The sequence below is a fragment of the Ambystoma mexicanum genome, chromosome 4p, assembly GCF_040938575.1.
Source record: "Ambystoma mexicanum isolate Mex_15411 chromosome 4p, UKY_AmexF1_1, whole genome shotgun sequence".
Classification (NCBI taxonomy): domain Eukaryota; kingdom Metazoa; phylum Chordata; class Amphibia; order Caudata; family Ambystomatidae; genus Ambystoma; species Ambystoma mexicanum.
In genome coordinates this window covers 1,150,237,201-1,150,261,643 of record NC_090927.1, presented here as the reverse complement: position 1 = coordinate 1,150,261,643, position 24,443 = coordinate 1,150,237,201, and the positions used below count along the sequence as shown (strand labels likewise).

Genomic DNA, 24,443 nt, shown 5'->3' with positions numbered 1-24,443 from the left:
ATTGGGGGGGGGAGACGCATACTCCAACCGGGTGTGATTGGGGGGGGAGAAGCATACTCCAAACGGGTGTGATTGGGGGTGGGAGAAGCATACTCCAACCGGGTGTGATGGGGGGGGGGGGAGAAGCATACTCCAACCGGGTGTGATTGGGGGGGAGAAGCATACTCCAACCGGGTGTGATTGGGGGGGGAGAAGCATACTCCAACCGGGTGTGATTGGGGGGGAGAAGCATACTCCAACCAGGTGTGTTGGGGGGGAGAGAAGCATACTCCAACCGGGTGTGATTGGGGGGGGAAGCATACTCCAACCGGGTGTGATTGGGGGGGAGAGAAGCATACTCCAACCGGGTGTGATGGGGGGGGGGGGAGGCGAGAGAAGCATACTCCAACCAGTTGTCATTAGTTGTCAGGGTCAACTATGCCCATACAGAATCACACCACTGTCCCCTGAGGCAGCCCACACTGGAACTGACACATGGAAACCACATGCAAGTAGTAAGCTGCACAACAAAGAAATGAACATGCACATTGCACATCAGACCATAACCCCTATAACACAGCTACATGCAGCCAATATGGACAATGGAAATGTACGCTGAACAGCATCACAACGGAAATGCGACCTTGAGTACATACAAAGGGATTACCTCTATCCATTATACTGATTCACACCCGTACACCACTACAGAAGTGCTGCATGACAGCATGGGGACATGAACTTCGGAATGGCAGTTCACTAGCAGTGTGGTACAAACGGTGCCTGCACCAAAATACACGAATGACTGGACCCAGTACATGGCATCAACTGCCGTAGGTGCATGTCCACTTGCAAGGACTACATCACCTTCCCACATTGCAGTTACTTTGATTACCTCCATGCATGCAGGGATTTGTGGATGTCATTCACAACCCAGTGCCCACCGGGAGCCAGTGGAGAGATTTCAGGGCTGTAGAGATACGGTCCCTGGGCTTGAGGCCAAGGATAAGTCTTGCAGTCCTGTTCTGGATTAGGTGCAGAGGGGTAAGAGAGTAGAGGAAGGCAGATTGAGAAAGAGGCTGTTGCAGTAGTTCAGCCTAGAAAGAACCAGATCTCTAGACAGTGAGCTTCTGGGGGAAAGTGAGAAAGGCAAGAGTCCCTTTGAGGAGATGCAGCTGGTAGTGGGACTTCTTGGTGATGTTCGAGATGTGAGGAGAGAAAGAGAGGGTGGAGTCGAAGTGACACCAAGCTTTTTTGTCTTGCAGGAAGTCGGCCCAAGGCGGGCGGTCAGAGTGAGAGAGGGAAAGCAGGGGCAGGGTTCCCAATGAGAAGGATCTCTGTCCCGTTGGCATTAAAACAGAGATCGTAGGAGGTGCACCAATCCTGAATTTCACCACTGGAACTTTCTCTTCCCCCCTGAAGCTCGCTCTTGTGCACCCTCTTCTCAAGAAACCCTCAGCCGACCCCTCCTTTCTGGCTAATTATTGCCAATTTCCATCAATCCTTTCCTGGGCAAACTCCTGGAAATGATGGCCATCTCCCAGCTTAATCTTCACACTGAATCTGTTGGTTGTCTCCATGACCATCAGTCTGGCTTTAGAGCTGCCAGAAGCATGGAAACTGTTCTCCTGAACATCCGTGAAGACCTCCTCTCTAACCTTGATGCTAATCTCCCCTCATCTTACTTGATCTCTCTTCTGCCTTTGACACGGTCAACCATGCCATCCTGCTCAACCGGCTCTGTGATAACCTGGGTATCACTGATCAGGCTCTGGCCTGGCTGACTTCTTTCCTCTCGGACCGACCCTTCCAGGTCCAACTTCGGTCCTTCCGCTCTTCTATCTCTTTCTCCACCTGTGGTGTTCCCTAGGGGGTCTAACCTTTCTCCCTGGTTGTTCAAACAATACCTGGCACCTCTCACCCACTGCATTGATGCTCTCTGCTCCAACTTTCAGTGCTGTGTGGACGACACTCGGCTTGCTTTCAGGCTCCCCTCTGCCGCCTCTTCTCGTTCTCATCCCAGATTGTCTGTCTGCAATCCAGGAGTGGTGTGCCGCCAATGATCTCAGCTTGAATGCCAGTAAGACTGAGATCCTCCTCACCGGCACACCTGCAACTCTTTTTCCTTCCACTCTCTGGCCGGCCTCCCTTGGCCCTCTTCCTGCTCTCACCTGTGAGGCTAAGAACCTTGAGGTCATCTTCGACTCAACACTCTCCTTCTCTCCTCACATCTCTGATGTCTCTAAGAAGTCAAACTACCAACTGCACCTCCTCATGGGTATTCTTGCTTTCCTCTCTTTCCACCAGAAGCTCTCTGTCTCCAGAGCTCTGGTTCTCTCTAGGCTTGACTACTGCAACAGCCTCTTATTAAATCTGCCTGTCTCTACTCTCCGTCCTCGGCAACTCATCCAGAACAGGACTGCAACACTTGTCCTTGGCCTCAATCCCAGGGATCACATCTATCCAGCCCTCAATCTCTCCATTGGCTCCCAGTGGCTGCAAGGATCAAGTTGAAGACCTTTTGCATTGTCCACAAGGCCTTCTGGGGCCTGGGACCACAATACCTCCAACTCTCTCTTCGAAATTATCTTCCTACTCGAGCTCTTCACTCCTCCACCTCGAACTCCTTGAGGGTCAGTCGCTTCTCCAAGCAATAAATTGGGGGCAGATCTCTCTCTTCGGCTGGCGATTCCCTCTGGAAAAGCCTCCCTGCCTCTCTAAAACTTGAGCAGAACCATCTCTTGTTCCGGAAGCATCTCAAAACTTTCCTCTTTTCCTCTGCCTTCTCTCTTCCTCTTCCCTGCTGATCTCCTGTCTGATACTTCACTGGTCACCTGGCTACCCTCTGAACTTGGGGTCCAGGTCCCTGCCCACCCAGTTGCACACTTGCACTGCCTCCTGGCAACCCTGCACTCGGGTCTGTATCTGCAACTCTACAGTCCCATTACCTGCACTTATCAGACACTTGTCTGCACTTAACCCTTGCACTGTCACCTGCTGGCCGCACTACTTGTTTCTGATGTTTTTGATCCTCTGTGCTGCACTTGCTCCTCCTCCCCTACCCCTTGCACTTTTCCCCTTCCCTCTCCCCTGCACTTGCGCGATCTCAATGTCGCTAGGCCTAGTAAGATCGTTGTCTTGTCCTTCCTTGTTTCCCCTCCCTTGCCTCGTCGCGCCGTCAAACACTCGAGTATAGGCGCGTTCTGAAAGTAGTATTTTATCACATCATACCATAAATGTCATATCATGAATCACAGATAGACAGTCAGGAATGAGCGACAGAGGAGAGGAGGCTGAAGGGAGCCTGAAGGAAAGCTGAGTGTCATCCGCATAACACAAAGTTAAAGGAGAAGGTAGAGATCCGGTGGGCCAAAGGGGCCATGTAGAGGTTGAAAAACCAGGGTGAGATGACAGCGCTCTGGAGAACGCCACAGCGGAACGCCACAGGTAAAGAGAGAGGTGGGGGAGAGAAAGGGACCAAGTTGGACCTGGGAGGGGCAGTCCAAAAGTAAGGAGGTCTGCCACTCCAGGGCCTGATCTGTGATGCCCATGTTCTGACTGAGTCGATTGATCCGGATGGCGTGGTCGAAAGCAGAGGAAAGATCAAGGAGAATGAGGACAGAAGGAATGCTGCAATCAAGGTTAGAGAGCATATCTTCACGGGTGTCCAAGAGAGCAGTTGCCAAGCCTCTGGCAGATCTAAAGACAGACTGATGGTCGTGGAGACAACCAACAGATTCAGCGTGGAGAGTAAGCTGGGAGATGGCCAGCTTTTCCAAGAGTTTGCCCAGGAAATGGGTGATGGCGATTGGCTGATAGTTTGCTGGGCAGGTAGGATCAGCAGTTGGCTTTTTGGGGAGAGGGTGCGCAAGGTAGTGCTTAAGGTGAGCGGGGAAAGTTCCATTGGCACAAAAGAGTGATTATAGAAATCGGCCAAGGCTCGAGCAAGGGTGTCAATATAGTCCTTGATGGTTCTGGAGGAGCAGGGGAGCACCTGTTTGGACAACACTTTCATAGATTGGACTTTTCTAGAAACCTTGTCAGCTGTTGTCAGAGAGAAGGAGAAGGAGAGGGATAGATTGCCAAAGGGTGGCCAAGAGAGGAAGAGGAGACAGAGGACAGGATGTCCTGAGTTTTAGCGTAGAAGGGAGAAGCCATTGCTGTACAGAGGGCCTGGGAGGGAACAGGAGAGGTAGAGACTGCAAAAGGATTGTCCAGTTCCTTGCAGATTTTAAATTTTGGCCGTGTTGTTAGATGCCGCAGAGATGCAAGCTTGAATGTGTGCTCTTTTTTGACAGGACAGTCTCTGTCTTGCCTTTGGAGCAGGCGGCAGGCCAGTTTGTCAGAGGATGCGCCCGAAGCCTTCCACTTCATCTCAGTGACCATGCACGTGCGTTTCAGGACGGCGAGGTCGGAATCATATCAAGAGTTGCACTTGGAGATAGGCTTCAGCCGGATTCTCATGATGGGGGCAAGGATGTCCAGGGTGTTGGAAATGGAAAGATGCAGACTAGAAAGGGCTGTGTCAGGGTGTGAGTCAGCCGCAGGAGTAAGAGGAGCAGAGAAAGTAGAGGCAACTGCATCCACTGACACACATGCTTCATGGGCTGAATGACCGAGAAGGTAGGTGGCAGTACTGGGGAGCAGGGGCTTTGCCTGACGGATATAGAGTTTCAAATGAGAGGAGAGTAGAAAGTGGTCAGTCCAAGAGAGAGCAGTGATGAGAGGGTTAGAGAGGGGGATGTCTGAGGTGATGAGAACATCCAAAGTATGTCCGGCAGAGTGTGTCGGCCAGAGGGCAGAATGGAAGGAGAGAGAGTGTCGCAGAGGCTGGGGAAAAACCCAGTAGAGGGATGTTGATATCTCCAAGGAGGAGAAATTGAGAAGTAGAAAAAAAGTGAGAAGAGGAGATGTTGGCCCATTCATAGAGGACGAGGGCGACATGGCCAGGTGGCCTGTAGATGGTGGCCACATTTAGAAAGAGGCCAGGAGAGATAGAGATCCTGCAGACCAGGCATTCAACAGAGGAGTAGGCCTGCGTAGGGATGAGAGAGGCCAGGTCACACTCTGGAAAGATCAGGCCTACTCTACATCTAGGACAGTGGTTTCTAGGTTCGGAGAGGATCTTTAGCCCACCGTGAGGCGAGTGTCAAAACTTGTGACAGAACTGGTGACATCAAGCTAGTGATCTCTCATTTCGTCTGTCTCCAGGGGACCTCAGTTTGGAGTTGCACCATCTTCTGGGCCGTATGGCTGTGCCCATTCTAGTAGTATCTTACGCTCCTCAGAATGAAGCTCCTGCAGTTTCACCTAGCAGCTTCTTGCGATCAGGAAATCGACAAACAGCCAAAGAGAATTTCAATTCCTCCAGAGGTAACACCAGATCTTCACTGATGGGCAATCAACATAAATCTGCAGAAGAGGGTACCTTTCCCAGAGGACCTTCCAGTCCATACCATGACTTCAGATTCGTCACTGACAGGATGTGGTGGGTCTTTCAGATAGTTTCAGACACATGCTCTGTGGTCTTCAGAAGAAAATATAAATATGCTGGACGTATTGGCATTTTTCGAGGCACTGAAGTCTTTTCTACCCATCATACAGAATTCCTCAGTTCTCATAAGGACAAACAGTATGATGGTCATGTTTTTATGTCAACAAGTGGGGGGAACTATAGGTTATCTGCTCAGATTTGGGAATGTGCCATTCACCACCAAATATCCCTAAAAGTGGTTCACCTAGTGGGATAACTTAACACAACGGCAGGCAATCTGAGTTGCCTCTGTCACTCCAGCCATAAATTGGAGAAGGAGTAAGTCTTTATAGAGATTTTTCACTTGTGGGAGTTACCTTGGGCGCATCTATTTGCAACCATGCAGAACCACAAATGTCACCAATTTGCATCTTTGACAGGGTCGGATCCGGTCTACTTGGGAGACTGTCTTCAGTTTTCATGGGATCACAAGAATTGTTATGCATTCCCTCTGATGCCTCTCATTCCAAGAGTCCTGTCGAAATTCCAGAACTCCAGTCACTGCATGCTAATATTGAAAGCCTCGTACTGGCCCACTAGCATTTGGTATTCAGACCTATTAATTCACAAGATGGCAGACCCTATTCTCCTTGACATATCGCAAGACCTTCGGACCCAACATTGCACTGCTCACCCCTATCAATGAGCTTGACAGCCTGGTACCTGAGAAGTTAGCATTTTCATATTTAGGTCCATCTGCAGAGAACATTTGTTATAAAGGCATCTAGGAAATCTTCTATGAGAAGTCAATGCAGAAGTAGGTGGATTGCTTTGTTTTACTTGATCCATTGCATCGTCCCTAGACACCATTTTAGGCCTCAGAACGAGTTTGGCGGTAACGCTTAAATGCTGCGGTAACGCGATTACCGCTGCATATAAGGGTCCGCCAAATCACGGGTTTCCTGTTGGCTTCATCCCATAAGCTGTTTGAACCATTGTCAACCACAGACATGGGTTGGTATCTTAAAATTGATTTCTTAGTGGCACTAACATCGACCAGGCTGATAATGAAATTCAGGCTCTAACTGCTTCATAACCCTATACCAGTTTTCATAAGGGTGGTCCTCATAAGCCATCCTATACTTTTGATCAAAATTGTTTCAGCATTTCACATGAATCAAGAAGTCGTCCTTCCTCTCTTTTTTCCTTCTCCAGAGAACGAGAAGGAAATAATGTTCGATCCTCTGGATGTGAGACATGGGCTAAAATTTTACGTTCTAAAACCTTCAGAATGCGGGCAATCTGTTTATTACCTTTTGGCGGGCAGTAGCCAGGACTCCAAGCTTCCACGATTGCTTTTCAGGGGAATATTGCATGGGATGCCATTACTAAGGATGCTACCTGGGCTTCCCTATCTGCTTTTTGCAAACATTACTTTCCTACATAATGTGTTTTGATAAGATTAGCTTCCAACCTTCCCTGGTTGATTAGTGCATTTTAATCTCCCAGAAGTATGGCAGAAAGGGGACCAGAGGTAGGAGCAAGAAAGTTACTCACTATGGTTATTTCTGTACTTCTTGTCATATTCCCCTTTCCCCTATACGCCCGGCCCTCCATCTCTCTATAAATAAAGCATTAGTCAGACGACCTGTCTAGCGGCGCCAAGGACTGGCAGGTGTTGCTGGGGGATGGGGTCAGCAGGGCTATTCTCGCTCACGCGTTCCACCATGCAACAAATTCTCTTAAAGGGAAATCACCTTTTTGTGCTCTGCAAAAAGAGCTCCGGCACCATCCCCTTGGACAGACTCCCATAAGAATGGAGGAAAAGGGACTATGGACTAGAAGTACAGAAGTCAGTAAGGTGAGTAACTTCTTGTAATGATGTGACACTAACCTGTCTCGTGCAGCAGTCTACGAGGCAATTGGGGAGTCCCCTGAGGCCCCTAACACCTCCCTCCTCCCTAAGAGGGAACCGAAGGGATGTGCAAGGGATCCCAGGGAAACCCTCCTGGGGGAAAAAACCCTGCTGAAATGGATGAGAAGCTGGATCGGTCGCGTCTCCGCTGGCTGCAGCTCCTCAAGTTTTTCAGGAATCACTGGATCGGGTCACTGTACCTCGGCGAAGTCCTGATTTGAAATAAGTAACGAGAGATGAGAGAAGGAACTAGGTACGAGAGGAATCAATATAATGATTGGGTAAGTACCTAATTTGTCTGAAAGGAGGGACTATCTGTGGAATGCGAAAAGGGAAGGCTAGGCAGGATGATACGGCTGTAAGAAAGAATAGAAAAGGAAAGGTAAGCATAGGTAGGAGGGATAGAATAGTAAACCCCCTAGTTGCGAACTCGCGTAGCGTCTGTAGAGAGTAGCGACGCTCTGGGCTTTGGCTCTGCTGGACCATATCCGGAATCCGTGAGAAAACGAGATGACGTCAGAGGACATCTGACTTGTGAACGTGAAAACACTGCACCGTAACCCAGAGGATGAGAAGCCATCTTGGAAGAGGGGAAAACGGCGAGTGCACGCAATCTCCAGCGTCGCCACAGGGAACGCCGGTGCCAGCCAGTCGTGACAGTATGCCCCCTTCCGAGGGTAACACCTCCTGGTTTGCCCGGATGACACCTGTGGAAACGGCGAACCAGTAAGGGGGCGTGAACTGCTGAAGCCGGTTCCCACGTACGGTCAGCCACCGAGTAACCCTTCCAGTGGATCAAATACTGCAGTCGACCGCGATGATAACGGGAATCACAAATGCCCGAGACTTCGAACTCCGGACCTTCCATAGTAGCCACTGGAGGCGGGTAGGCCCTTATAGATCGATCAAAACGATCCGATTTGTGAAGTTTGAGTTGTGAAACATGAAAAACTGGGTAGATCCTGGACCAAGAAGGTGGGAGCTGTAACTCAAAAGCCAAAGAACCTTTTGCTCTCAATACTGTAAAAGGACCAAAATATTTCGGAGACAATTTAGAGGGAACCAGATGTCTGGGCAGAAACTTTGCTGAGAGCCAGACCAAATCCCCCGGGACAATCACTGGAGTCGATGAACGATGCAAGTCAGCATAATGTTTAGAATGCTCTTGAGCTTCCAGTAATGCGGTTCTGGCCAAAAGATGTCCCTGTTGAATGTCGCCCACTAGGGCGTCCACATCTGGAAAGGCCGAAGCTCTGAGAAGAGATGAGGGATAGCAAGAAGGATCGTACCCATAGGTACAATGAAAGGGACTAGTTTTGATAGAAGCATGAGGAGCATTATTGTAGGAAAACTCTGCCAAGGGTAACAAATCCTTCCAATTGTCCTGTGCCGCTGATACAAAACAGCGCAGATACGTTTCCAGAGTCTGATTTAAACGTTCAGTCTGCCCATTAGTTTGAGGATGGTATCCCGAACTCAAGGCTCTCTTTATGCCTAAAGCAGAGCAGACTTGTTGCCAATATCGAGAAATATATTGGGAACCTCGATCTGACACTATGCTGTCAGGAAGACCATGCCGGGAAAAGATGGAGTCTATGAACTGTCTTGCCATCTGTGGAGCTGTTGGTACTGAGGGTAGAGCCTGGAAATGAGCCATTTTGGTGAAATAATCCACTGTTACCATAATGGTTGTATGATCTTTAGACACAGATAAGTCAACGATAAAATCTGTGGAAATCAATTGCCAGGGACGAGTAGGTATTTGGGCTAGAGCCAGCTTTCCCAACGGTTTACTGCGAGGAACCTTGACTTGCAAACAGATCACACTAGAAGAGACGTAATCAGTCACGTCCCTTCTTAAGGTTTCCCACCAGAAATGTCTCAGTATGAGTTCTTGGGTACTGGCTATTCCACGATGTCCAGCAACCATAGAATTGTGACACATGTGCATGACTTCCGTTCGGAGCAGGAGTGAGGGAATGTAGACCTGATGACCCCGGTAGAAACATCCGTCTTCGAGACTTAGTACCCATTTGTCTGCCTGACCTTTAATGGAGTCCATTAAGACTAGAGTTTGGGCTGCTACAGAGTGGAGGAAGTCCTGGACCATAGATATGAACGTAGCATGAGGAAACAATCTCTCAGTCTGAAAACCAGATTTGCAATCCGGATCTCTGCGAGATAGAGCGTCAGCTTGAAGATTGGTTTTACCTGGAATTATAGTGAAAGTGATATTGTAGGGAGAGAAAAAATGGGCCCATCTTGCTTGCCGGCTGTTACGAGTTTCAGCGTATTGTAAACTCTTGAGATTCTGATGGTCGGTGCGGACCTCAATGGGATGTTGGGAACCCAACAGGAGATATCTCCATTCCTGAAAGGCCCGTTTGATCGCCAGCAACTCTTTCTCTAACACCGTGTAATTGATCTCAGAGGAAGAAAAAGTCTTGGACAGAAAGGCCACAGGGTGTTCTGGTCCGTGAGTAAAGGCTTGTTTAAGTACCGCACCCAACGCAAAATGGGAGGCATCAGTTTCCACTATAAACGGTAAGCTTTGATCTGGGATTCGTAAGAGAGGAGCAGAAGTAAAGAGAGTCTTCAAAGTATCAAAGGCTGACTGGGCGTCTTCTGTCCAATAAAAAGGCTTTCCCTTCTTGAGTAGTCTTGTAAGGGGCAGAACGATTGATGAAAATCCTGCTATAAATTTCCTATAGAAATTCGAAAACCCCAGAAATCTCTGTAGTTCCTTGACAGAACTAGGAGAGGATCATTCCAGAATAGCGGTCACCTTGCGAGGATCCATGGAAATTCCAGTAGGGGACAAAACGAACCCCAGGTACGTGACTGTAGTCTGATGGAATATACATTTTTCAGGCTTGCAATAGAGGTGATTACTCCATAATCGGTGTAACACCTGACATACGTGTCGGTGATGTTCTTTAGGATTCCTGGAGAATACCAATATGTCGTCAAGATGCACCACTACCGTATGAAGAAGGAGGTCTGAGAATATATGGTCAATGAACCTTTGAAAAATTGCCGGGGCATTCGCGAGTCCAAAGGGCATTACTCGGTATTCAAAATGTCCAAAAGGGGTACGAAACGCGGTCTTCCACTCATCCCCTTCCTTGATTCTAATGAGGTGATATGCCCCTCTGAGGTCCAACTTTGTGTAAATAGTTGCCCCTTTTACTGCTTCTAGGATGTCCGGTATTAAGGGCATTGGGTATCGATCAGGAATCGTGATCTTATTAAGACCCCTATAATCAATGCAGGGACGTAATTCGTCCGTGTCCTTCTTAGCTATGAAGAATAATGATGCACCTGCAGGGGAAGTCGATTCCGTAATCAAACCGTTTCTGAGGTGGGTATCCAAATACTGCCGTAGGACTAATTTTTCCTTCTCGGAAAGGATGTACATCTTTCCAAAGGGAAGTGGCTGAGAGGAGTCTAAACGGATGCAACAATCATCTCTCCGATGAGGCGGAAGTTCAGAAAATTGGGAAGAGGAGAAAATGTCCTGAAACTCTTCATACTCAGGAGGAACAGGACTAATCAGGTCTACTATCCTTTGAGAGGCCACAGGGTTAGATGAAGGAGCACAAAATCCAACTGATCCTTCAGTATGACAGTGTTGGGTACAATATTCAGATCCCAAAAAAATGGAACCGGCTGCCCAATTTATGTATGGATTATGTAGTTTTAACCAGGGCAAGCCCAGAATGACAGGGTAGTGAGCTGCTTTTATTATATCAAATACGGCTTCCTCCCTATGTGAACCAATGAGCATTGTCAAAGTGTGAGTCTGTTCTCGGATAGGTCCCGATATTAGTGGGGTTCCGTCTACGCCTTCAACTGGTATTGCGATAGCTTTGGGAGATCGGGGAATATTCAGTTTTCTCGCCCAAAAATCATCCATGAACCAACCAGCTGCTCCACAGTCAACCAATGCTGGGACAGAAACGATGTTTTCATCTGGCAAAGAAAAAGTGACGCGCAAGACTACCATGTCCAGCGAGGGAGACAACCTTGTAGGAGATTGGGAACCTGTATCAGTTACCCCGACCGTAGGTCCCCTTACGGTTGAGGTCTGGCGTTTCCCGAACGGAAAGGTTTTCTGAGAGGAGCGACTGGGCACTCGTGCACGGTATGATCAGAAGAGCCACAATACATGCATAGTCCCTGGCTTCTTCTACGGGCGCGTTCCTCTTGAGTCAGAGGACCCCGTGTAGTGCCTAACTGCATAGGTTCGTCTGCAGTGGCTGATTTAGAGAAGGATACTAATTCTGGCGCAGAGCGATGACTTCTCCCTTTCCTCTTCTCTGCATGCCTTTCTTGCAGTCGAAAGTCCAGCTGCATGGTTAATGAGATTAGTTCAGCTAAGGTGTTTGGTCTCGGAACTCGAGCCAATTCATCCTTCAACTCCTCACTCACCCCTCTCCTAAACAATGTGATAAGTGCATCATCGGCCCAGGATGTGCCTAAGGCCATTTGTTTAAAGCGGGTAATAAATTCTAAGATTCCTAAAGAACCTTGCTTGAAGTCTAGGAGTTTCTCTTGAGAAGAGACATTGTATTCTCTCCGAGAAAACATAGCTTTTAGACTCGCCGTAAAAGCAGGCACAGAATCCAATATGGCATTATTGGAAGTGACAATAGGCGTGGCCCAGGCTAGCGCGGGGCCCGTGAGATGAGTAATCATATATCCCACTCTATCTCTGTCTGAGGGAAAGAATGATGTCTTAAAAGCAAATTGCACTGTACAAGCATCCAAAAATTCCCTTAAAGAATGCGGGTTTCCGTCATATTTCCCGCCTGCAAGAGGGCCAGGAGGAATTTCTGAACTAGTGGGGGCCTTATTGAACATTTGCTGTTTAAGGATTGCATTTTCATGCTTTAAGGCTTGTACCTCGTGGGACAATCCTTGTACTGCGGTCGTCAACTGCTGCACTTGATCTAAGGCTGCCTGCAAAGTAGTCATGATGTGTATCTAAGCCTTCTCCCCATTAATTTGGGCGTCGCTAGCTGTAATGATGTGACACTAACCTGTCTCGTGCAGCAGTCTACGAGGCAATTGGGGAGTCCCCTGAGGCCCCTAACACCTCCCTCCTCCCTAAGAGGGAACCGAAGGGGTGTGCAAGGGATCCCAGGGAAACCCTCCTGGGGGAAAAAACCCTGCTGGAATGGATGAGAAGCTGGATCGGTCGCGTCTCCACTGGCTGCAGCTCCTCAAGTTTTTCAGGAATCACTGGATCGGGTCACTGTACCTCGGCGAAGTCCTGATTTGAAATAAGTAACGAGAGATGAGAGAAGGAACTAGGTACGAGAGGAATCAATATAATGATTGGGTAAGTACCTAATTTGTCTGAAAGGAGGGACTATCTGTGGACTGCGGAACGGGAAGGCTAGGCAGGATGATACGGCTGTAAGAAAGAATAGAAAAAGAAAAGTTAAGCATAGGTAGGAGGGATAGAATAGTAAACCCCCTAGTTGCGAACTCGCGTAGCGTCTGTAGAGAGTAGCGACGCTCTGGGCTTCGGCTCTGCTGGACCATATCCGGAATCCGTGAGGATCTGCTTGTGGTGCTTGGGAGCCGAGCACCATTGTTCGGAGTGTGAGGACTGCATGTCAATGACGGCAAAAGCCTTGAAGGAGCGCAAGGGGAAGCTCGAGAGAGGTAGGCCAGTCAAAACCTCCTCGAAGGTTTCTTCGGCTGAGTCGAGGCATTTGTCTCCTCGCCGTCAAACATTCCCATTCTAGATCTCAAAGTAGCTCCCACCATTCGTCGAGATCAAGACACTAAAAAAAAAGAGACCCCAAAGATCCCCTTCCTCGTCGTCTTCTGTTTCCCCAGAAAGGGTCTCCTGTCCCACAAAACACAGCTCTCAGGCTGAGTGGGAGGAATTCAGAAAGAAAATGTTAAGCGTCTTCAAGAAAGCGGCCTCGACCCCCTCGAAGACAGCTGAGGGTGATACCCCGGGTGAAAAACCCAAAAAATCAAAACGCAGCGAGTCGCTGCACCCGGCGAAACATTCCACCCGAGAGCGCCACAAGCCATTGGGTAAGAAGGCACCATCTTCGACACCGTCGTCGAAGATTCCTTCGACGCATGGATTGGCGCCATCGATGGCGTTGCCGAAGGGTTCTTCGACGCATCGGTCGATCGACTCGACACCATTGTCGACGCCGACATCGACGCCGATGAAAGAGAAGACCAAGACTACTCCACAGCCAACGGTGGTTCCAAGGGCCTGCGGCACCACGCCGAGACCGTCGTCGGCATCCTTGAGTAGGATCCCGATCCTCTCGAGTTCTTCAAGACCTCTTCCAGTCTTCACAATGCCATTCTCGGCGCCTTCGAAGCCGGTCACATCAGCGTCGACGACATCAACGTTTTCTCGCCCAATAATGACGAGTTTGGCTCCTTCTGCCTTAGAGATGGGTTTTACACCATTTCAGAGGTCAGACTACCCTGGACTATCTTCAATTTATGAAGAGGGGGAAGATTCTGACCAGGAAACATTTAGGTTGCAGAGGACCACACTGCCTATTTCAGAGGATTTCACCTCTGAGGAAAGAAGGTTGAAGCACCTACAGGAGTCACTACATGTGGCAAGTGGGCTGGACACTTCCCCAGAAGCCAGACCCAGGGGAACATGCCGAAACACCCTATAGAACCCTTATGGCAAGAATTGTTGAATTTATGGGTTGGTCTGCGCCTTCGCCTGTTTTTCAACAGGATGACCTGACAGACATATTAGACAAAGGTCCGCAGGAGGACCCTGTGGTCCCCTTCCATGCAGCCTTACAAAGGAAAATTACATCTAATTGGTCAACTCCTGAAGTTATCCCTGCGGTCAATAAAAGATTGTCAGCCAAGTATAGGGTAGCGGCTGCTGACCCTGAATACTTATCAAAATACCCGACTCCAGAGAGCCTGGTGGTCAAAGCGGCAACTTCATCTAGCAGTAGGACCACTTAGCCTACTGTCCCACAGGATAGAGATGACAAGAGGTATGATTCTATGGCGAGGAAAGTCTTCTCTGCTTGTAGTATGGCGTTGAAGTCCATCAACGCCACCTGTGCGCTCGCCAGGTTCAGTCACACACTGTGGGAGTGTGCTTCATCAGCGGCCGACTGCATACCCGAAGGAGAGGAAAAGGAAGCCTTCCTTAACATTATTAAAGATGGCAAAGTTTCCATGTGTGAATCACTTCAAACTGGCATCGATTCCGCTGACAGTATCAGCAGGGCCTTGGTGGCAAGTACAACAATCCGCAGGTATGAGTGGTTGTGAAAGTCTGGCTTTGCTCCAGATGTACAGGCCAGACTTTTGAATATGCCCTTTGTCGGCTCTTCGTTTTTTGCAAAGAAGGCTGATGACAGTCTGGAAAAGTTGCAGACATCTAAAGCAGCGGCAAAATCTTTAGGAGCTGCAATCCGCCAAACTCCTTTTCGCCCCTCAGGAACCTCTGGAAGAGGAAAGTCCTTTCGCTATTATTCCACATTCGGGAAAGGCAGAAGACAGTCGGCTCAAAGAGGCCAAAGAAGACCTACCTGAGGTGGACGGGTCAAAAGTACTAAAGCCGCCGCAGCAGCAGCAGGTGCCTCTTTACCCTCGGCATCTGCATCAGCCGCCCCCAAACCACTCTGAGGCCTCTCCACACAAATCACCTGTAGGGGGCAGGTTAACTCACCATCTGACGGAATGGCAGGCTATAACGTCAGATGCTTGGGCATTGGAGACAGTTGCCCAGGGTTACTGCCTACCCTTTCTACACATCCCTCAGTCATCCACCGGGGCACAGCTCTCTAAAAGTTCCAGATCCGCTCCTCTTGCATGAGATCATAGACCTGTTAGAGAAAGGTGCCATAGAACCGGTACCTGTAGCGGACAGGAACAATGGCTGGTACTCCCCCTACTTTCTCATACCAAAGAAAGACGGAGGACTGAGACCCATCCTGGACTTACGAGAATTGAACAAGTTCCTCAGGAAGGACAAGTTCAAGATGGTAACTCTCTCTCAGATCCTTCAGGCCCTCCAGCTCCAGGACTGGCTGGTATCTCTGGACCATCAGGATTCTTATTTCCATGTGCCAATCCATCTCAAACACAGGAAATACCTAAGGTTCGCAATTGGCGACTCTCATTATCAATTTCGAGTTCTGCCATTTGGACTGTCCTCCGCCCGAGGGTCTTCACCAAGCTAATGTCGGTAGTGGCTGCAAGTCTAAGGAGGGAAGAGATCCACGTCTACCCCTACCTGGACGATAGGCTGATCAGAGCTGTATCTTCGGAACAAACTCAGATCCAGCTAGATTATGTCTGCCACTTCCTTCACAAACTGGGCTTCTCCCACAATTTAAAGAAGTCCCAGATGATACCATCACAGAGACTCCAGTTCATCAGAGCGGTCCTGGACACTTCCCTGGGAAAAGCCTCGCCACCAGAGGTGAGGGCTCAAGATATTCTGCAGATGGTCAACAAATTTCAAAATGCCCAACATCTCCCAGCCTTCGACTTTTTGAGATTGCTAGGCCTCATGGCATCCTGCATCTTCCTTGTGCCAGAGGCTCGCCTGAGAATGAGATCTCTCCAGTGGGCACTAAGAACCTAGTGGTCACAATACTCAGGAAGAATGACAGATCTCCTCCGGATTCCGGAAAAGGTAGCCCACGACCTTCAATGGTGGGCCTATCCAGAGAACATCTTGAAAGGAGAACTGTTTTGGCAACCATGGCCGGAGATAACAGTAGTCACAGACGCCTCACTCACGGGGTGGGGAGCCTGTGCCAACGACTTGACCATCAGCGGTCGTTGGTCTCCATCGGAGTCCAGACTACACATCAACCTATTAGAGCTGAGAGCGATCAGACTAGCGCTGAAAGCTTTCCTGCCATCTGTACAGGGGAAAAATGTCCTGATAATGACGGACAACACGGTGGCCATGCACTACCTCAACAAAAGAGGAGGCGTAGGATCACTGCCACTGTGCAGCTCTGGTTTTGGGCAATTCGGGAAGGAATCTCTCTATCGGCAGTCCACCTAGCCGGAGAGAAGAACTTGACAGCGGACGCTCTGAGCAGGCAGAGCAGTCTCCCATGAGTGGAAGCTAGCTCAGGAAGTCCTTCAAGAGATCTTCGCCCTTTGGGGAAACCCCTCAGGTGGATCTGTTCGCCACAAGCACCAACAGGAAGTGCGATCTGTTCTGTTCAAGGGAATTTCCCCCTAGAGGAGCTCTAGGGGACGCGTTCGTAGTGGATTGGGAGTTTGCACTCCTTTACGCGTTCCCACCAGTCCCTGTTATTCCTCAAATGATCAGGAGGTTGAGAAGATTCCGGAAAACCATGATCCTAATTGCCCCGGACTGGGCCAGGAGAACGTGGTACCCGGACCTTCTAGATATGTCCATCTGCATCCATATTCAGAGTTTTCCACAGTTTCTGCTGACAATCTGATGCGCTCTTCATTCCAGTTAGCGCATACCCTGACCCACAGCTGCATGCACTATGACAATGTGTCCCGTACCCTACCACCAGTGTGTGAGGCCTGACCTGCATGCATGTTCATCCGTCCTGCTTATGCACGTTTAAAAATGTGCTAAAAAAGTTGCTAATTTTCTTAGATTGTAATGAACAGGTTTGACAGACATGTTGATGTTAGCATGATATGCTCGGTTATGGATGCTGTCTGAAGGGTGGGGGCCAAAAAAATGTCCTTAGCCGTCGATGTGGTTTAATGTCATTTAAAATGCAAGGCGTAGCCAGAATGGTTGACCAGCGGGGCCTGAAGCTAATATAGTTGGGCACACCGCAGTGACATTAACATCTGTAAATGCCCAAGCAGCACTGTTGAGTGGGCATTTACACATTTTGGGTGTGGCATGCCCACTCAGGCCCTACCCTGTCTACTACGCCTCTGGCAAGATACCCTGTGAAAAGCCAGATTTTAAGCTTGCTTTGGAAAATGGAGTAAGAAAAGGCACTGACGAAGATCCAGACGGGAGAGGTTCATAGAGATGAAGCCAGGAATCTCACCATCAATGTTCGAATAGGATATGTCTATATTCCCCAGCATGCTATTTGTTAATTTCCGCTCAGTCATAGTCATGTTCAGCTAGGGTTTTGGACAATTGCTGTTTTTCTCCCATTTTGGTTTTTGCGACTTTGAACTTTGAATGTGTATTTGTTAATTATTTGTGTCTCGCGCCTAACACTGAGGTAACTGGGTGCTGGAAAACTTAACAAGTTACAGAAAATATATTTACATAAACAAACATAGGTATTCAACGGGTAGGACGACCAAAGGTTACAGCTAGGTCTGATAATAATCAGGTGGGTCGACCAGCGGTTACAAGTAGGTCTTGCAGTCAAAGCAATAAGTTAAGGGCAAAGCAGAACAAAGCAGTCATAACATTGAGAAAAAATACAGTTCTGCTGACGGCCAGACCCTTCAGTTGTTGGCCTTGTCAGTGAGCCAGAGCTTTACTCTGGTTTTGAAAGCACTGAAGGAGGATTCCATTCTAATGGGGGGGGGGGGGTGAGGAGTTCCAATACTTGGCGGCTTGGACGGGGAAGCTGGCTCCTCCTGCAGTTTTTAGGTTAAACTTAGGAATTGAGAGGAGCTGAGTTTGGGAAGATCTGGTGGTACGGGCTGGTTGGTATGTGGAGAACTTGTCTGACAAGTGTTTAGGCACATAGTTGGACAGAGATTTGTGGGTCATTGCCAGAGCACAACGTAATATTCTATCGCACACTGGGAGCCAGTTGGCTTTCTGTCTAAGGCTGGAGATGTGGCTAGATCTTGGAATGTTTAATGCTGAATTTAAGGAGTTGTTTTGAAGGACTTGAAGTCTGTTGAGATTCTCTTCAGAGGATCCTAGGAATAGTGTGTTGCAGTAGTCTATTTTGGAGAGCGCTAAGGCTCTGGCTAATGTCATACAGCTAGAGCGGGACAAATATGATTTACTTCCATTGATTAGCTTGTTAGTGTAAGCTGTTGATGATGCAATGGAGCTCACTCGTCTCTTTAAGGACAAGGAAGAGTCGAGATAAACTGCTATTGTTTTTATCGCCTTTGCAACTTTAATCGGGTTCCCATCAATGTTGAAGGACATATAGCGCGGGTCAAGTTTGTTAAGGCGGGCCTGCATGCAGACAATCAGGAGCTCCGTTTTTTCATCGTTAAGGCAGAGGCTGTGGGCAGCCATCCATGCCTGCATTTCCAAGTAGATATTGGTTTAGAGCCAGCTTCGTAGCAACCTGACAAAGTGATGAGAACCTGGGTGTCATTTACGTAGTTCGTGTAGATCACACCCATGTTGTCGAGACGATCGAAGAGGAGCTTTTTGAATATGTTATAAAGCGTTGGTGAAACGCATGAGCCATGGGGCACCCCGCAGTTGATGGGGAAAGAGTCTGCTGAGGCAGATGGCAAAAAGATTTGGATGGTGCAATTGAATAAAAAAGATTTAATCCAATTGGAGGCGCTGACAGAAAAGGCTGCTACAATGGTTAAATGTTCGGTGAGGATCTGGTGATCGACCAGATCGAATGCAGCCGAGAGGTCTAACAGGAGGAGGATGGCTAATTTGCCTTTGTCTTTCACCTCGTCCATCTGTATTTTCAAATCCAGGAGGGCTGTCTCAGTGCCATGCCTGGGTCGAAATCCAGATTGACGGAGGCCAAGTAAGTGATTGTCCTCCAGGTGTTTCTGGATTTGCAGGTAAGCGACTCTGTTCAGAATTTTTAGAAGGAAGGGGACGGTTGTGATGGGCCTATAATTAGTTGGTATGTTAGGGTCTAAGTGTTTTTTTTTTTTAGGAGTGGCATGACCCAAGCCTCCTTGAGGTTGTTTGGGACAAGAGGAGTTTATCACTGTGGCGATGAAAGGAGACAGCTCTTTGGCGCCTTCCTTGATGATGGGAGCCGGGCACGCGTCTCGTTGACATCTTGAATGCTTTAGACCTCTAATGATGTCTTCCACTTAAGAGTGACCGGGGAGAAGGTAAACAGAGGGCACTGAGGGAGTTTATGCTTGGGAAAGTGTTTATCAGCTGAGCTGTTTGAAAGTCTATTCAATGGCTCCTTGGCTTCAATTTTGGTTTGGAGTGAAGCTATTTTGTCCGCTCTGGCTTGTTGTATTTTGGTGCACCATGCCACATCCTTTGTGCAGTCCACTGATGGCAGGGCTGGGGATTCCAATTCCCTTAGGATGCTGAAGAGCTCCTTGGACCTTGGTTTGGCGTTAAGGATTCTGTTAATATAGATTTCATTTTTGATGGTGAGAATGGCAGATTTTTAAGAGGCGGCTGCTGTGGTGAACAGTGCCTTGTTGTAAGGGGTTGGTGATTTACACCAAGTGGATTCCGCTGCTCTTTTTTCGTTCCTTAAGATTTTTAGTTCAGGTGTGAACCAATTGTTGAGGTGAGCAATAGGTTTGGCTTTTTTTTTAGCTTGAGTGGTGCGATGGTATTCAAGGCAGACTCTAAGGTATTATAGAGGTCAACCAGGTTGGTGGGGTCTAGGTTCCTGTAGTTGGTATCATCCATGATGTTGTTGATTAGGGGTATAGATTGAGCAATGTTATGTTACGGGAGTTCCTGGAGAGGGCAGGGGGTGCGAGGATAGGACTCGGGGCGGTGAGGTCCCCTGAATTGCAAAGGATATGTAATGGTGATCTGTCCAGGCAATAGGAACATAGGAACATCTTTAAGTATTTTAATGGAGCAATTGAGGTCAGACATCCAATCTAGCGTACGGCCCTTGACGTGTGTAGGCTCTGTGATTGTGTTTAAAGCCGAGCTGGTAGATGGAATTTGCTAGAGCGTTAGTGTCATTAGGATCCTGGAGCCCAAGGTTGAGATCTCCAAGAAGTATGATTTGAGAGCCTAATTTTACATTGGATGTTAAAAGGCCTGTGATGGCTTCCTCGAAGGAGGAGATGGGGCCTGGTGGGTGGTAGACGAGATGTAGGAGGATGGTTTGTTTCCCAAGATGCCTAAAAGGTCTTTCTCTCAAGATTTGCTGGACTTGGGCTGGGATATTTTGTACACCTATCTCTCTTCTGTTGCATTTTTTAAATCCCTTGTCACTGCAGCCCTGGTAACCTGGTCAGTCAGTCCATTGTTTGTCAAGTTTACTTTTGTATGGATTCCGTGAAGAAGTCAACTCATTGTAGATCAGAAATTCAGGAGCAATAGGTAGGCAGCATCAAATATTAAAACCCGAAATGTGGGAATGTAACTTCCTTATCATTTAAAAAACTCTGCAAAACATTTACAAGCATAATACCTGAATTAACCATGAGAGGTACACACACACACAAAATAGTTTCATGGGAATTTGTAACCTGGATTACTAATGATAACTTTATGGTCACTACCTCATGTGGTATTTTCCTTTCATGTTACCCTCTTTCCCATCCTTGTTTGACAATGGCCTGACAGCCATGCAGGCCCAAAATGCACTTAAAAAGATTTGTTCTTAAGTGCCGCTTCACTATCCATCTTGGGAGTACCTGTGTTTTTTGCTGCAGACTGGTACCAAGGTCTGTGAGGATGTGTCAGCTAACTGCCAAATATGAACTTGCACCACATGCACTATCACCTTTGTGAAGTGTTGTAAGCGGTCAGATATGGGTAAGGAGATTATTTGTTGGGGTACCAAAACTAGAAGTGTCTTTTGGTTTGTGTATGGTAAGTCACCAACCCCATTCTGCAGCCTTCAACCACCTCATTAAAGGATTGCGCTCCAGACACATTTTGTTAATTACTATTACAATCTGGGAGGTGCTGCTCAGTGGAAATTCACATTACCGGTTCCTACTGGTTGGGTATTTAATCTGCTTTCAGAACATCTAGAATGGGCTTCCATGTGTGTGTTTTGTGTGTAAGTAATCGTATACATGTTTTCTATCCAATTGCTTGTTAGTTGATTTGGTCATTTTTTTAATTTCGATTTAGAAACCATAATATTGAGCATTTGTGATTTTATTTTTTGCAATAGCCAATTTAACACATATCTGAGTAGATATATTTACAGCCATATGATACATTTGTCCTTTTTTTCAGCTCCTTGATGTCTTGAGCGTAGAGGATGCCGGAGCCAACTTTGAAATACAGTGTCAAGAAAGAGGTTTTCGTAAAATAGCATGGGCCTTTTTAAAGGTATTTGACTTGTTTAATATGTTAGAGATCCAGTTTACTGTTACTGTGTTATGAAGGCAAATCAAACTGATTTTACAAGAGACATGGTCCCAATCGTATAATTTGGATTGACACAAATTATAAGAGCTATACAGTTATTCTGCTTTCAACACATTTCTTTTGTAGGCAATGGCTTTATACCTGGTAATTGAAGATAGTCTTCATTCTGAGGAAAAATCATACTGTGCTTTGCTCTGAGTAGGGAGAAATGGAACACACAGACAAGCACCTAAATTGATAATTGTTCTGGACTACAAAAGGTGGAAGAAAGTAAAACTCAATATAAGATGGCCCTATGTGGCCATAGTATTTGGTGTTCCCCAGAAAGGCAAGAAATTGTCCTCTTCTTGGGGGCAGTAAAAGGTTAGGTTTTGTGTCAATGGTTTCCACAACTCCGGAAATGCACTATGTTCTTGGGTGGGAGGATGGCTTACAAGTTGGAGCTGGAACTAAAAGGATATCACTCTTAAGAGAGAGGAACGAGGATCAACACAGGTTCTGTGAAAGGGCCTTGGCTAAAGGATTGATGGTTCAGAGCCCAGCCCTAGTTAGATGGCAAAAGAAATGAGCAGGACGTGTTCAGAATGCTCCTCCCATTCTCAAGTAGTTTTAGTGTCCCAGCACACGTCACATGATGATGGTGTCCGTGCCCTGGCTGGAGTCTTTGTCGTGGCTGGGTATCTCCTAGGTTTTTCCCCCTCCCAAACTCCGTTTGGCCCGCTTGACTTGGACAACTCTGATTCAGCTTCTCGGGTTTGCCTCCTTGTTATCTTACTCTCATGACTTGGCCTTATTGGCTTGCCCAAGGGAAGCTCTACTCACCTGCTATTTCATGTTTATCATTTCTCATAGTACCACTCTTTCTGAAGCATGCAGTCATATCACCCACCAAGTCAGAAGATTTGTGCATCTTTTCAAACCACGCCTGATAATGAGGGTTGCAATTCGTAGGTCCATTTCCCCATAGCTTTGTTTATCATGCTTGGTCCAGTCTTAAGGGTTCCACCCCTTCCCAATTGTATGACTGGTGTTCGGCTGTCATTCATATGCAGCTTGTAACTTCTTAATGAGAGTAGGGCCAAACACCAGGAGCCTGAAGTTAGAAATATTCAATTTGCCTTGTTGAAATCTGAGTACATATGCCGGATCCATGCCAGACCATGAACACATGAGGTGTGCTGACCCTTTACTCTTGCTACAAGCATGGGAAGGTGACCCAATGAAAGGAGAATCTAAGATGCCAATGACCACCGCACTCACCTTTTAACTCCTCGCCAGGTCTCATTGAAAGCGGGGTAACTCATCAGACAAGCAGCCAATACAAAAGCCTCTGTTCTTAAATGAGAAAGATAATTGGTCATTTAGGCACAAATAATCCCAAGAGAGGATTCAAAATACTGCAATGCATAACCAATCAAGAACAAGGCCAGAAGCTGATCCCTGGCCCCAATAGGATTAAAGGCTCTGTCCAAGGCAAGAAGAGTAGTCCAGGGGGAGGCAACCCTGTCCAACTACACTCTGGGAGGACGAGGGAGACTCTTCAAAGAAAGCCATTGCGAAGGTCTGAAGTCAGAGAGAAGGCTACAGACTTCTTGGATAAAATATCCCAACCTGCTGTCAGTGCCTGGATGACCTGGAAGAAGGATCTTTAATAAGGCAGCCCTACTCATTGAGAGACCTGTATGGCTATGCCCTTAAAGCCATGCACCTGCAACCCCAAGGCTTTTGGGAGAAGGGATGACACCCATGGCAGGAGGGGAATACCAACCCAGATCTCACAAGGGCTGCGGAAAGGCTGGTATAGCTAATTGACGCAAGATCCAGGGAGGACCACCCTGTGAGTCCTGAAACCTGAGGTCCAGGAGTGACCACTAAAAAAGATTGAATGAAGGTTCAGAAAGTACTACATAACTAATGGGATTTTCAACATCTGAGAAGGACCGGGTGGTGTAACATTGAAATAAAATGTCCAGAGAGGGGCAACGAAGAAGCAGAATCGATCAAGGTCCAATGCAATGTTTTGTGAAAGCTGAACCAAAGGGTAAGAAGAGGCCAAGAAGGGGTGAAGCCTGCCCCACAGCTTCTCGTGAGGGAAAAGTCAACTTAAAGAACCCAGCAAGGTGAACCGAAAAGACCAGGTTGGGTGTGGTCTTGTCTGGACGGTGTAACCAGGGAGGCTTGAAGCAACAACCAGACTGTGTAACCAAGGCAAGAGCATACCCTTGTGGACCTATATTGTTACTAATAGAATAGGTACGGACATATGAAGAATAGGTTATACATTTTCTGTTGGTCGATCTATGGAACATTTTGTTTATACTGTAGGGTGGTCTGGTGACTAAAAGACAAGTTAAGATTAGGTTTGTACATTCATTTGGCCAATTTTTGTAGCGAGTTTTGTTTACCAGATCAGTGTGTCTCTGATAGAAAAAGACAGGTGTAAGCCAAGGCACTATCATCTCTTTGGATACAGAGAAGGCCCATGGTGCAGAACCTAGGACAAAAACCCCACTTTGTTGCCCCATCTTATACACTGTTTAGCTGCGAAGATTCCATGTTATTTCTAGTGCTTTATCCCTAGAACCTGTAGGTTTTGAGTCTTAACCCTGCATGAAGTAAATCTGTGTAATAAAGGTGATTCGAGGTGTACAACCACATTAGTGTGTTGTCATTCAGCGTCCTGTCACATCCTGCGTCCAGAATTAACTGCAGTGTCCAACAGGTCCTCTCTCTGTAAGTGAATCTTGCTACCAGTGTCTCTTGTGCCTTGATCACAAACACAGATTACTGCCACAGGCCCTCAGCTTCTTGGAACACCTCAGAGCCAGAAGCATGCCTCTGTCAGATCTGATCCTGGAATATGAAGCATATTAATG

At 47.6% G+C, this 24,443-nt stretch overlaps 1 protein-coding gene across 1 annotated transcript in view; it reads left to right on the top strand.

Moving 5' to 3' along the window:
- Positions 1-24,443, top strand: part of AHI1 (Abelson helper integration site 1) — a 2,019,384-nt gene that overhangs the window by 464,234 nt on the left and 1,530,707 nt on the right. Inside the window, exon 8 of the mRNA XM_069606745.1 lies at positions 21,433-21,528. Coding sequence (XP_069462846.1) covers positions 21,433-21,528 — 96 coding nt within the window. The remainder of the gene's footprint in view (positions 1-21,432; positions 21,529-24,443) is intronic.